Source organism: Tiliqua scincoides, chromosome 2, assembly GCF_035046505.1.
Source record: "Tiliqua scincoides isolate rTilSci1 chromosome 2, rTilSci1.hap2, whole genome shotgun sequence".
NCBI classification, from domain to species: Eukaryota; Metazoa; Chordata; class Lepidosauria; order Squamata; family Scincidae; genus Tiliqua; species Tiliqua scincoides.
This window is the reverse complement of record NC_089822.1, coordinates 123,391,230-123,404,943: the sequence shown is the minus strand read 5'-3', so window position 1 is coordinate 123,404,943 and position 13,714 is coordinate 123,391,230. Positions and strand designations below refer to the sequence as shown.

At 45.6% G+C, this 13,714-nt stretch overlaps 1 protein-coding gene across 2 annotated transcripts in view; it reads right to left on the bottom strand.

The window, feature by feature from the left end:
- Positions 1 to 3,060: 3,060 nt before the first annotated feature.
- Positions 3,061 to 13,714, bottom strand: part of ITGA5 (integrin subunit alpha 5) — an 81,062-nt gene continuing 70,408 nt past the window's right edge. Inside the window, exons 23-30 of one of the 2 annotated variants that reach the window (XM_066613681.1) lie at positions 13,101 to 13,181; positions 11,328 to 11,436; positions 8,426 to 8,575; positions 7,283 to 7,384; positions 6,691 to 6,810; positions 5,073 to 5,174; positions 4,419 to 4,541; positions 3,061 to 4,025 (exon numbers count right to left, since the gene is read on the bottom strand). In XM_066613681.1, coding sequence (XP_066469778.1) covers positions 3,942 to 4,025; positions 4,419 to 4,541; positions 5,073 to 5,174; positions 6,691 to 6,810; positions 7,283 to 7,384; positions 8,426 to 8,575; positions 11,328 to 11,436; positions 13,101 to 13,181 — 871 coding nt within the window. In that variant the 3' untranslated portion in view covers positions 3,061 to 3,941. The remainder of the gene's footprint in view (positions 4,026 to 4,418; positions 4,542 to 5,072; positions 5,175 to 6,690; positions 6,811 to 7,282; positions 7,385 to 8,425; positions 8,576 to 11,327; positions 11,437 to 13,100; positions 13,182 to 13,714) is intronic. The other variant, XM_066613682.1, reaches the window with a different exon arrangement.

Sequence of the window (13,714 nt, the reverse complement as noted above, 5' to 3'; positions counted from 1 at the left end):
CAGTTGTGTTGGGCCAGTGCAGACTCCAGCAAGTCTCCAGAGGGCCAGAGGCAAGTCGCAAGTTGCCCCAGGGCTGGCGTTTGGCCACCCCTGCCTTATCTGATCTTTATTCTCTCTGATAGCAAGTGAGCCCCCTCCCTTTAGGATTCTAATATGCCCCATTGCAGCTAGCACAAGACTTATTTCATTGTTACTTTATGGCTTCTGCAAAGTGTAAGCCACACTTGTTGAACTTTTGCACAAAGGTAAATATGTGTCTTGATCCTGTGCATATTTACTAAGACATAAGCCCTATTAAAGTCATGCAGTCTTGCAGCCAAACTAGGTGTGCCCAGAATTGCAGCCATAAAGACACTACTTTCAGACCTCCAAAGTACTTGAGGGGAGACAGGACTTGAGCAATACAGCATAAAACAGGTAGATACTACTTTGCTAATGTAGTTGAAAAGACCTGTATCTGGATCACTTAAAGAAAACAAACTTAGGCCCCAATGGCAAAGAACCTGGACATAGGTTAGCTCTTTCCTTCATTGAGGCCCCAAATGACTAATTTAGGTGGAAGTGGGTAAGTTTATTTGCCAGACTTTTTTAAGGTGACATTCCTCTCCCAGGCCATTGCTAATTATATTCCTGTGTTGAATACAAGTAGGTCAAATATCATAGCTGCAGTTGTCAAAGTCTTTGTGTGAAAGGTTGTAAAAGCAAAGAAGCTGAAGGCTGTATTTTGTGCTTAAATGCATTTAATGTAACAGAAGATGCGCCTCCTTTCCTTTTGTAGTTACAGCAGGAGCCCCCATTCCTTGTTCTGCTCATCTGCTCACCTTAGTACCTTACCTTAGTTCCTTTGTCTGTGGTCCATGTCAGAGGAAGGAGCTGAGTGCAAACCACCTTGTCACTTGGTGGAGCACAAGGCCAAATGATATGCGAATCTTTTTTCAAAATCCAGCTGGTTTCCATTTCATTTGAAATAAAACCTTTGGTTCCAAGTGGTTTTGGTGGAAGGAGATGGTCTGTTGTGGTCTTCTTACTTTTTCCCCCCTCCCGGTGGAACAAATGTAGTGGTTTTACATTGAGGAAGAAATTGCTCAAGTCTCTGCATTTTTACTCAGAAATTCCACTGTGATCAATGGATTTACTTTCATGTGAGTGTACCTAGAGCTTTAGCGTAAGGGCTTATTCTTGATGACTACAGTGGAAATTCAATGGGATTTAATGCATGGGTAAATGGGTGCAAAAGAGTATGTATACCACTTTTTAAACTTCTGACTTATTAAAATATGTTTCCTATTAAAAGAACGCCCCCCCCAACAGTTGACTTTGCAGCCAGCTTTGGAGGTGTTCCTTTTCACATGCAAAACTGTCTTCTTCTATCAAGTTCAATAAAAGCCTTAATTACACAAACATGCCCACATTTCTTCTATGAAACAAAAGAGCATGTACTGTGCTTAAGAGCCTCACACGAGGCAAGTATGGGACTTGAGCTGCTTCAAAAATAAAATAGATGCTCAAAGCAGAAAAACATAAAATGAAATCTCCAGGAGTGGATTGTGATCAAGGTTATAAATGGGCCAAAGGAAGTATAATATTGCTCTGCAAAGGACAGGGTGTCTGTGCTTTCACTCGCTTGCTTGGCTGTGTCTGTGTCGGCTTATACCACAATTCTCATGCTTGAGCCATCAGTATGAAGTTTGGTCCAAAGTTGGAGGACACAATTCTTGATTTCAAGCTCACAGGAAAATGACGTCCTTCCGTTTCAAGGACCTCAGGGAAAATCTCTTGCTCATGCATGCATGATATGAGACATCCGTATTAATGCCATGATTCTCCACTTGAAGTTCAAACACCAGCCGGGCATGTCCCTGCAGCCTGCTTCACATCATAATACAATTTTGAGGACTGATATCAAAATAAAGTTAGTAGGCACATGGACTTCTGTTTTTCTCTTCCTCCCTGCCCTTTTGGCCCTTAATGTTTCCGCTGCCCCCAAACCCTTCTCCCTGCCTATCGGCCTCTCCATTTTCCTGGCCTGAGCCTAACTCAGGAGAAAGGATACTTTTGACGTCTGAAAAATCAACGGTTTTTTGAACTCCTCTTGTAGGTAAACTTGGACCTATAAACCTATCACTACATTAGGTCCATGGAACTGACAGGGTGAAGCTGTTGTGTACTGAGCCAAACCACCAGCCTATCTAGGGTCCTGTTCACTACACTGACTGGCAGTGGCTCTCCAGGGTTTCGGATCCCAGGCTCTTTTCAAGTCTCAGTCAGAACTATCAGAAATTGAATTTGAGACCTTCTGTATGCAAATCAAGTGCTCTACTTCTGAGCTAACAGTCCATGACCACTGGATTTGTGAAACGAATATAACGGCCACCTCCATAGGATCTTAACCTTCTGAAGGGGCAAGGCCAACAGAGTTTGGGGGCCCTAGCATGCCTTCTTCCAGTCCCAAGTCCCAGCTGCCCTTTGCACACTCCACCTGCTTGGTCCTGGCAAACACCTGAGAGTGCTTCCTTTATTCTTGTGATCCTATACAGCTGAGTTGTCTGGAATTAGACCAGTGGTCCACAGCTCAGTGCTATCTACTATGATTGGCTGGTGCAGCTCTCCTAGAGGCTCAGGCTGGGTCTTTTAAGCTGCCTGTTATCTGATCCTTTTTGGGTGGAGATGCCAAGGATCTCAGCTGTATGGATGGCAAGCGCTCAACTAATGAACTATAAGGCTTCCTATTCAGTCTAGCTTCATCCCTCTCCTCCCTAAGCTTATTTACACCAGAGGTTCTCAAATGTTTTGGTCTCCAGATCCCCAGAGCGCTAGAACAAACCATGGCAGCCAATTATGGTGTGTTTGTGGAGCCCCTGAAAGGGTCTCAGTTAGCCCTAGAGAACACTTTAATAAACACTGATTTACACCAACAAAATTTCAAGCTCCATTTACAGAACAAGCAGGGTCTAAACGAATTTCCAACATCACATTGGGCTGGAAAATGACTCTTTAGCAATAGCTCTGGTCAGAGTTGGAAATGCACGCGCAGCTGTTTAGTGACTACAAGACAGAATGGAAAATGTGGAAGCATTTATTGCACATGGACATATTAAATTAAAAACAGCAACCTCTGTCTCCACCATCAGGAGGCGGCAGCAGCTTCCTCATTTCTTCTTTTTTTTTCCTGTTTTTGTTATTTTTTAATTAAAGTGGCATCTGAAAAATAAAATCTCTAGCGGTTTCCGGAGATCAGTGCGAAAACTGTCGGCAAGTCCGGGCCGACACCGGGCGATGGCTTGGCTTCCTAACATGGCAACTCTTTGGCATTGCAGGAGCATACCCAGCTTAGTCTCTGTTCCAGGTCATCCCCCACAGGAAGCAGGTTGGGGGAAGACAGGACACGAGAGCCCAGGATCCTCCACTCCAGCCCACGGAGGAGAAAGAGCTGGACTTGGGAGGCGATTGTGCTTCTTTTTTCTTTCTCCTTTCTTTTTCAGCTGAGCTGTGGCATTTCAGAGGGGACTGGCAGCTTGGAAACTGTCCAGGTGAACATTCCCCTTCCCCACAGGTGGACGGTACAGACAGCTTGACACAGAGGGCCTACGATCAGGCCAGCACCGGCCGCTCCAGCGGCTTCAAGTATTCCCTTTTGCTGGGAGCGAATGCTTGCTGCAAACCCCTGTCAGGGCACAACACGTTTGTAGGATCCAAGCCCCAGGGAATGGAGGGAGGGCATTAGGCCTCAAGCCTGGAGCCTCTGTCAGTGAGGGGCAGAGGTGCTTCGGGCACTGGTCTCTGCAGCAGTCTCTGGGGCCCAGCGTCCGTGGCACTGCCCCTCTCTGCCCTGCCGGTGTTGGCCATGCTCCCCTCCCCAGTGCTCGTGGCAGGCGACCCTGGCGCCTCTTTGCAGGGCAGCAGTGACAACACATGTAGGTGGAGGGCTAAGGCTGGGTCTGCTAGGCCTCCGAAGCGGCTTGTGGCTTCAGCTGAGCCTTCTCCATCGCTGTGCCATAAGGAAGTGAGCGCTTGAAAAAGCCCAGCTGTGAAGGAAGCAGAGTCAGAGTCAGGACCGATGCAGGGCACAACCTGACTGGGATCTTCTCCAGGGCCAATCCCAATGCAATGGGCCTTGCCCATTAGAACAGCTGTTGTCTCGTTCCAGCCTTTCTTGTTACAATGGGGGCAAAAGACATGACCAGCAGGTGTTCTCCGGAACAGCAGAGAACAAGTGACAGAAGCCTCCGCCCACCTATTTGTGAGGTTCACAGTCACACTAACCCCCTGCCTCTGCCAGTCTGTTTCACTTTGGAAACACTGCAGCTCTCTGTGCTTGTTTGCAGGCACATCTCCAAACACCGTAATAGATTCTAGCACTTTCCTCATCACCCGAATGCCCCCCCCCCGCTGGACTGTTTTCTACTCAGCTCTCCTACCTTGTAGAGTACATAGATGAGCAAAGCCAGAAGCAATAGTCCAATCAGAATGGCCAAGATGATGATCCAGAGAGGAACGCCCTGGCTGGTCTCTGTCTTGGCCCACTGTAGCGATGTTGACACCTGTCGACAGAAAGACTAATTTATGTATGTATTTATTTAAAATAAAAGATATACTGTCTTCCTCCTGCAGGACCCTAGGCAGTTTGAAGGAAAAACAATAGAAAAACAAGTCGTCATGGTCATCATCAAAATAGATCACAGCAACAGTATTAATCCAGAGGTAAAACCAAAAACACATTCACCTAAGTAAGCCCCAGTAAACACAGGGGGACATACTTGCAGGTAAACATATAAAGGATTGTGCTGTTAGGTATGGCAAAGAGCTTGGTCAATCATAGTGCCAACTCTAGCAGCATCACAGATTTGAAAGGGACACACTGGATCTTCTTGGTCAATCTTTTACTCCAAGGCTGGTCAATCCAAAAGCTTTGTCATAAAAGCTAAATGAGAGCTTCTAGGGACAGCTGGCTGACTGTTGTGGCTGACACCACAATGCTAAACTAAATGGAACTTGGTCTTGTGTACTCTTCTGTACTACACGACTATGGATTTTTTTTGAAAAGAAGCAACAAGCATGTCACTGATACTGACCTTGAGAGAAGTGGAGGGGAGCTCTTGAGGCTGGATTCTGTAGGGCACTTTCCGTACATGGTAGACAGCTTCACACTGTACTGTGTGAGGATAGTTCTCTCGCTGTAAGAGTGTAGTGGAGAAGAGTGAGAGATGATCTGAACAGATCCTGGAAGGGGTGGACCAAGTGAAGGTGAGTCTACCCTAAAAAACCTTGAGCAGGGACTCAAATGTAACCAATTCCTAAAGGCTGAACTGGCAAAATTAAAATAATTTAATTAAATAAATAATTTAATTAAAAAAATAAAAGCACCGATTACTACCCTTGCTAAATGTTTTGGGGGCAAGACTATTGTTCATTTGCATGAACTAATTTATTTATAACATTTGTTATAGAGTGCTGGAATAGGGGTGGAGCAGTCCCCCACTCAGCTGTGAAGTTCACTGAGTGGCTTTGGGCCATTCCCCATCTCTCAGCCTAACCTACTTTACAACCTACTTTGCTGTGAGCATAAAATGGGGGGGGGGCATGGACTCTTGGATGTCACTCTAACTCCATGAAGGAAGTGTGGGATAAAACTAAGCACCCAATCCTATTGAGGATTGGGCTGTCACGTGGAACCTCTTACAACAGCAGAAGATACTTTCGCTATCGTAAAACGGCTGCCAACAGACTGCAGAGCACTCCATTGGCAGCCATTTTTGGCTGGCTTCTGCAAGAGGCTCCAGAAGTCTGGTATTTGTACAGACCCATTCTGGCAGTGTAGTGTGCAAGTAAGAGGATCATAAGAGAGAGATACGCCCCCTCCCCCAACACTCTCCTCCAAACCCTTGGGATACCAGCTTACCCACTTTCATTCATGCCAGCTCCCGTCACTTGTACGGGCACTGGAAAACAACATAAGCTGAAAGCTGCCTGCCTGGCAGGCGCCGATTTCCTCAACCAGAGCCATCTGGAAGTGCCATTTTATTTCTCCATTCCTGATTTAAAAATTGTAAATATTTCAGCTAGTTTCATGGAGGTGGTAAATCTGCATTTGGACTGTGCCTATCCAGACTGCCTGACCATTCTGTGCTGCAGGTGGGGTTCAGTTACAAAATCCTTTTATGTAGAAAACAAGCATGACAGGGAGAAGAGTTCTAGTTCAGAAGGAATTCTACAGTTTTATATCCATTCTGCCAGACTCAGGTTGGGCAGTTATCTGCACTATGAAGAATCCACAGAAAAAAAACTGTAGAGACTTCTCTGTCATGTGTGTGATTTCTTTGGAGTGTAAATTTCTTAGAGCGGACAGAAGATAAAGCATGCAAAAGAACTGGAGTGATGGTTATGGTGAAGACGATTCTTGTTCCACATTGCAGTCCCCATGTAAAGGAGAGCTAACAGGCAAACTATCTCAAGTGGATTCACTGACCCTGACCAGAAAGTGGAGGAAGGAGGACTTGGAAAAGTGCAAGAGCTGGGAAGGGGTTTTAGTACTAGACACAGGGTGCTATGAAAACCAGTAGTCAGTTGGTCAACCAATCTTTCTTTCACACACACAGGTCCCCCATACACTAGTGGATGCTTGATGCTGAAATTAAGTCACCCAGCAAATGATAAGGGCTTGTAGCCTCCACACTATTCCCGTGACACTACCTTTACCTGCTGGAAGCTCTTAGACCAGATGCGGAAGTAGAGGCGCAAGCTGACACTTTCCTTCTTTTGTAGTGCCCCTATTTGGCAGCGTAGCTGAAAACACTCTTGTTCTTGACATTTCTGCAGAGCAAGAAGGAAAGGTGAGTACAGAGTTTGGGACAAAAACCTGTGAACTGGAGTGCCAGAGCCTAAATCAGGGACCTTCTAGATGTAAAGCATGTGCCCTATCACTCAAGTCACACACACACACCCCAGCCTATTTCCAATTTTAACCCTGGGACTTCTCCAAGCAGTAGAAAAATGTGAAAGGATCCAATCTGTACCAGTTCGTCACAGCCTCCCTACCTGTCTAGAAGTAAGATGGAAAAAAAGCTAAATTTAAAAAAAAACCTAGCCTAAACAACCTGAGCGAGTGAGTACAGAGGCGAGGAGAAAATCACTTTGATGAGACCCAAGGAACACAAAGGAGTTGCAAAGCTTGGGGCTCCGAGTACAATAAATCTGACTTGACAAACGCAGGAAGACCTGGGGTTAAAGGTTGGGGACGAGCATGACGGGATGCAAAATTAGAGAAAGGATTGCCAGGGCTTACCAGAGAGAAGCTGCTCCCACCAGAGCCACTGCTCAATCCTGTATCTTGCCTCTGCACATAGGGCTGTTCCTGCTGCGGAAACAGCGTTGGAGGTTGCTCCACCTAAACATCCAAGGAAAGAGAGCGCATACATTGTGTTCAGCAGCACACCCAATAACTCTAAGTAGTCACTAGCCCACAAATATAAATATATAAAATATATAATACACACACACACACACACACAATACACACACACTACAATACACACAAACACACTCTGCTGCCACCAGTGTCATCTATTGCTAGGCATGAGTGTCCTATACAAAAGTGACCACCTTCCTTGTAAGTTGTTATGCTGGGTTGACAGCATCTACATTCTGAAGTCACCAACAGGATGGAAGCCTGCTTTAAGTGCTAATTTTGTCTGAAGTCAGGTTGTCGAACACAAAAGACAAAGCTCCTTGGAACATCCTCAAGATACATAGCAGCCCCTGTCATCTCTAGTGTGGCCCTTGGCCCCAAGTGCATTTGCCCTGAAAAACTGACCAATCACATATCCTTTTGACTGGCATTTATGCTTTACCTACTAATAGGAGGGACATGTCTTTCTTGCACTACCAGATCTTCTGGTCTCATTCTGGGATAATGTTCCCTTCCCATGGCCCCATCACCAGGGAACTGGGGCATCTGAGAATCTTTTCAATATCCATGTGTGTGTGTGTGTGTGTGTGTGTGTGTGTGTGTGTGTGTGTGTGTGTGTGTGTGTGTGTGTATTATCTTTCATTGACTTCTGTGTGTGTATCTATACACACACACACAGAAGTCAATGAAAGATAATACTTCATATAGCTTACAAAGTAGGCTCTGACCCATGGAAGCTTATGCCACAGCTTTTCTGGTGCCACTGAAATACTCTCCTAACATAAGAACATAAGAAGAGCCTGGTTTGATCAGGCCAAAATCCCATCTTGTCCAGCTTCCTATTTCTCCCAGACCAGATGCCCTCAGGGAGCACACAAGACAACAAGACATCCTGTTGCCACTCCCTTGCACCTGGCATTCTGAGGTAGCCTACTTCTAAAACAAGGCGGTTGCATCTACCCACCACAGTTTGTAACCTGCGATGGACTTTTCCTCCATAAATCTGTCCAACCCCTTTACCTGCAGTCGTAATGGGTTGACGGGGCTAGAAGTGCAATTGGCTGGCACCGTGTAGTGTGTGATGTACAGCACAGGTCGGCCTTGCTTTTGGAGCGGACAGCTGACATCCAGAATCCCCTCACTGATGGCACTCGGCCCTTCATTGGCAAACTGCAGGATGAAGAAAAAGAGGATTAAGCAAGTGCAGGATTCACAATGGTAGAAGTGATGGCGGGGGAGGGGGTAGGAGCAATGATCAGGGAAGGGGGGAACAGTGGCTACAGAGGAGGACAGGCATAGTGGCCTGTCCTGTGAGCCCTATCCAGAGCTGGATAAGACCAAAGATTCACTTATCTAACATCCTGTTTCTAACAGCACCTAGCCAGATGCCATCAGGACACTCACGAGCAAGGTGAGAAGGAATCAGCTATCTCCTGGTTTGACATCAATAAATGGTGTTCAGCTGTACTGCCTTTTCACATGGAGGCTTCATTTAGTTATCTTGGCTAACAATCATTGATAGAACCATCAAATGTTAGAGTTGGAAGGGAGCTTTGAGATCATCATGCACAAGGCAGACCCTTCCAGTGCTGGACAGCTCTGGAAGTTTGAAAATTCTTCCTCATGTCTAGCCTAAATCTACTTCCCTGTTGTTTCAACTATCAGTTGAACGACTGGGCAGATTCTAATCCTGTCCTCACTAATTCCTTCCCTTCCTTGTGACAGCCTTTCAGATACGGAAGACAGTTATTATATCTCCCCTAAGTATTCTCTTTGCCTGACTAAGCATACTAAGCTCACAGGACTTGGGTTGCTCTCCTCTAGATCTCTCCTCCCCCATAAATTTGCCCAATGCACTTTTGGTCTGTATAAGACCAAAGTGGACTAAGGGCCAAACTAGAGGATACCTCACATAACTGGGGCCTGCACACTGGATTTTTCCAACACAGGTAACACACACACACACAGACTGGGACTGTAGTGGTTGAGAAGGTTTTTGCCACCCTCAGGGTCCTGATTTTGTTACATTACGAAAAACAAGAATGCAGACCTCGGTGATGCAACAAGCGTTGCATCTAGTTTGTCTCTTGCATCTCACACTTCTACCGGAACAGCAAAAAAAGAGAAAGAGCATTGTTTCAGAACACCAGGTGGGTTTTGTTTGTTTCTTGCCCTTGTTGCTGCAGTGATATGCTTGAAAGAGTAAGAACAAAGTACACTGAAATCTCAGAAACCAGAGAAGCAAAACCCAAATCATTTATGCAAAAAAAAAAAAAAAAAAATTAAAAAAAATTGCAGAAAAGTATTTCAACAAAATAGTAAGATTTTGCAGTGCCTGGGAGCAGAATTTTAATTGTTTTAATAGCAAACTGCACATTGCATCAGTCCATGTCCCTTTTTAGTAATCTGGCAACTCACCCTAATGAAGTAATAGGCCCCTGCAAACCATTTTAAGTATAGGAAGATTATGAGATGCTTTTCTTAGCAGGGGGACAGGGAGAGAAACTTACTTTTTTCAATCTATTTTTAGAACATGTACAGGCTGGAACTACGTGTTACGAGCAGGGGCCGTCTAAAACGGTATTTGCGAAATACCACACTGTAACACAGAACTGAGCTTTTTAAGACACAAAACATGAAATCCTGCTAAATCCACAAAATAACCTGAAATTTACTTTTTAAACTGCCTGCTGATCATCTGCAAAGCATCTGTTGATCGTTTTGGGTGCTTGCAGAGTGTTGACAAGCCCTTACCTACACTTGCAGCTGGGCTGCATTCTCAATTTCTTTGTTTATGTTGCCCTAGGAGTGGACCTCAACAAGTGGGAAACCCTGGCCTCTGAGCAGCTCGCTTGGAGGCAGGCTGTGCAACATGGCCTTTCCCAGTTTGAAGAGACACTTTGCCAACAGTCTGAAGCTAAGAGGCAAAGAAGGAAGGCCCATAGCCAGGGAGACAGACCAGGGACAGACTGCACTTGCTCCCGGTGTGGAAGGGACTGTCACTCCCGAATCGGCCTTTTCAGTAACACTAGACGCTGTGCCAGAACCACCTTTCAGAGCGCGATACCATAGTCTTTCGAGACTGAAGGTTGCCAACTAAGTTGGTCAGTAGCACGAACTGCTACTGCTATCTCGAAAACGTCTGCAGAATGTTCCAAGCATGTTTGTTAACTTCGAATTGGGAAGTGCTTCTTGACACCTTAGATCAGTGATCAACAGTGTAAAGCAGCAATTCTCAAGCTTCTCGGGAATAGGTCTCCCAGGGTAAGTCTTGGCAGGGGAGGGGCGAAGGCAGTGACACGCTCCTCAGGATTGTGCTGTGGTTGGAGGCAAGGGTTTAAAGAAAAAACTTACAGGGCGAGGCTGCGGTCTCCAGGAGGCGCTTGAAGCTCAATGGAGCCCTCTGCAGGGCTCACCAAATCTTAGGATAGTAAAAATAAGTGCTCGGAAACCACTTCTGGATTTGGTGAGCCCAACAGAGGGCTCCATGGATTAAAATGGATTAAAACAGAATTTTTGAATAAAAACACCTAACTCCACTTTCAGCAATTTTTATTTTTGGATAATTCCAAAATCTGTGGAAAAAATAAAACCGTTTTAGACTGCCTCTAGTTATGAGAAAAGATGTGTGGGCGGGATTTGCCGGGGAAAAATTGGTGGGCAGTGCAAGGACCTTAAACCCCTGCCTACCCATTGATCCTCCTCCACTGGAAATGTTCTCCTTCTCCAACCTTTATTAGCCATTTTCCCTGAACCAGAAGCAAGTCCAGAAGATGGGAAAATGGCTAAAGTGGTAAGGGAACATACAGGGGAGAACTGAAGAGTGTGACAGAGATTAAGCAGTTTTCCTTCTTGACAAATGTTCCCACCACCCACGGCCAATCACTGAACCAGCATGTTCTGCACAAATAGCAACACCCACCTCATAGACATGATATACACCAGGACCCACATCTTGCTCTCCTTGCAGTGGTTGGCCAGGAAGAGTCCTGCCAGACCCTGGGAGGGACACAGTGTCTGGGACGGATGCTCTGTGGGAAGAACAGACAAGGCATTCAGTCAAGCAGAAAAGGCAGAGCGGATTTCAAAGATGACAAATAAAATGGCTTTCAAAGCATTTAGGCAAAAATCAACAATCAATTTTCCTGGTACGGCAATGGCTTTTAAAGTGACACATTTTTTAGATTCTCAGGCAATTTCAAAATTTAGATCCTTCTTCTAGTCCCACTTCGCATCAGAGATATATATATATCATGATTCACAATGTTTTGATCCAAAGATCTTCAGGACCTGCTTTATGGGATGTATATACAAATGCATAATCCTTATGCTGTGATAGCAGCATCATGTAATGACTAGCATGTGTGAATGAGTCATTAAAAAATAAAAACCACAGAAACAATTTTTTTGAATCAGCTTAATCACAGTGCTTTTCACAGCAGAGCTATTCATGCTTTTGGTGTAAAGCATCAAATGGTGAGAGAGAGAGGGAGAACTGGCCACAAGGAATTCAGCTAAAATTATGAGAATGAAATTGTAGACCCGTTTCGGGTCACGTTCACTTAAAGGTAATACCCCACTTGCCTCAGGAGTGAAATCAACACTGTAACACTGGCACAGAAAACACGTACAGAAACAAGATGTTTTCCCCTGATGGATATCAACTGAGGATCACTTCCCAAACCAACAGACAGACCATGGCTTTATTTGAGCCAGGATGAGGAAAGATGAGTGCCTTTGAGCATATGCAGAGTGCCAACCTTCGCCACTTAAAACTTATGATTTGCCTCCACTCATTGCGAAATAGAGAGCAGTGCTTTCAGGCCAGAAGGGGTGGTGTGTTGCTCCTTTACTTCACTAGGAAGCTCCTATGTCTGCAAAATGGTTCTAACTTGTGTGAGTCAGCATAGTTTCTTGTTGCTGTTTTACATGTCCTGAAGACAAACTTGGGAGATCTAGGGTTCCCTTATTTTAGATTACGCAGTCAGCGCAGTGTGGGATGGGGTTAGAAGTCCACAAAAGAAGCTAATTCATGTGAATTTGAGCACATCCTCATCCATGCACTGAAAAAAATTATCTGTCCATTTCTGATGGTTCCTCTGGGTCCCCCTGGAGGCGGATAAGGAAATTGCATCAGAGAGACTGACTTTCTATTCTGTTTATGTTATGATAATCGTCACCAGGTTTTTATTGTTTTCATTTGCCTCTAACTCTAAGCCCTGTTTCCACCCAATTATAAATGCCTTCATTATGCTTTCCCCCTTTCTGTTATTCCTTTTAAAGAAACTGTTTTTATATGTTGCTTGGCCAATTTGATTCAGAACATAGCAACAACTGCCCTTGCCCAATGACCTCTCAGGACTAAGCACTACCCAGAGAGTGTGAGTGCAAAGGAATTGGGTTGACCTTGATCAGTTGGCTTCCCAGATTGCCCCCTACAGCAAATCAGTTTCTAGGCTTGGCCTTTTGGGTGTACGCCAGGGAGAGATGAGGAGAGGAAGAGCACCCTAGCCTCCTTCCCCAGATTTAAGGATACAAATTTCCCTTCCAAGTTACAATGAATCTACCAAGGTTTCCCATTACAGCTTATCCCCATCCAGTGGGCCACAGAGCTGCACTAGACTGCCACATGTGCCTTGCAGGCAAGTTTGTACCCTGGAAAGTCTGTTTTCCAAAAATTAAGCACTGGACTCACCCGCGGCGGGACAGACCAATGGAAGCTTCAACACTCAGGGGGAGTGACACCACCTCGCTATGGGAATTGTTTGCGTTCTTGCTGTGGAGAAGCAGACAGTTATGTGGGGATCCGTGGAATACACAAGGCTAGCGCAATGAGGCAATGGATCACAAGGAACATTCAAGGAACAACTAAGTCAGGCTGACGGGTTAAAAAACCTATGGTCATAAAATAGGTGGCCTGCTTTGGCTTTCAATTTAATGTGTTAAGTGTTCAGAGCATGGTGCATATCTTTCCAGCGGTCCTGGAAATTATCAGCCGACACATACAACAAGATCTATTTTAATGCTGCACTGAACATCTAATGCCTTAAAGCTGCGGTTTTCAAACTCTCTGGGAGTTTGAAACCTGCAGTAAGTCTTTCTGGGGGCGGGGGGTGGGAGGTGGCAGGGGGAAGGGGCAGGGCTCAGGGGGCTGCAGGCACTGGGATGCACTTGCCCCACTTTCCCTTTCCCTGACCTGGGGAGCCCTGCAGGCACTCCCGCAGGGCTCCCTGCACACAGGGACAGCTGCTGCAGGGACTGGTGAGTGCACCCCAGTCCCTGCAGCCCTGTCTGAAGGGAAAGCGGAGC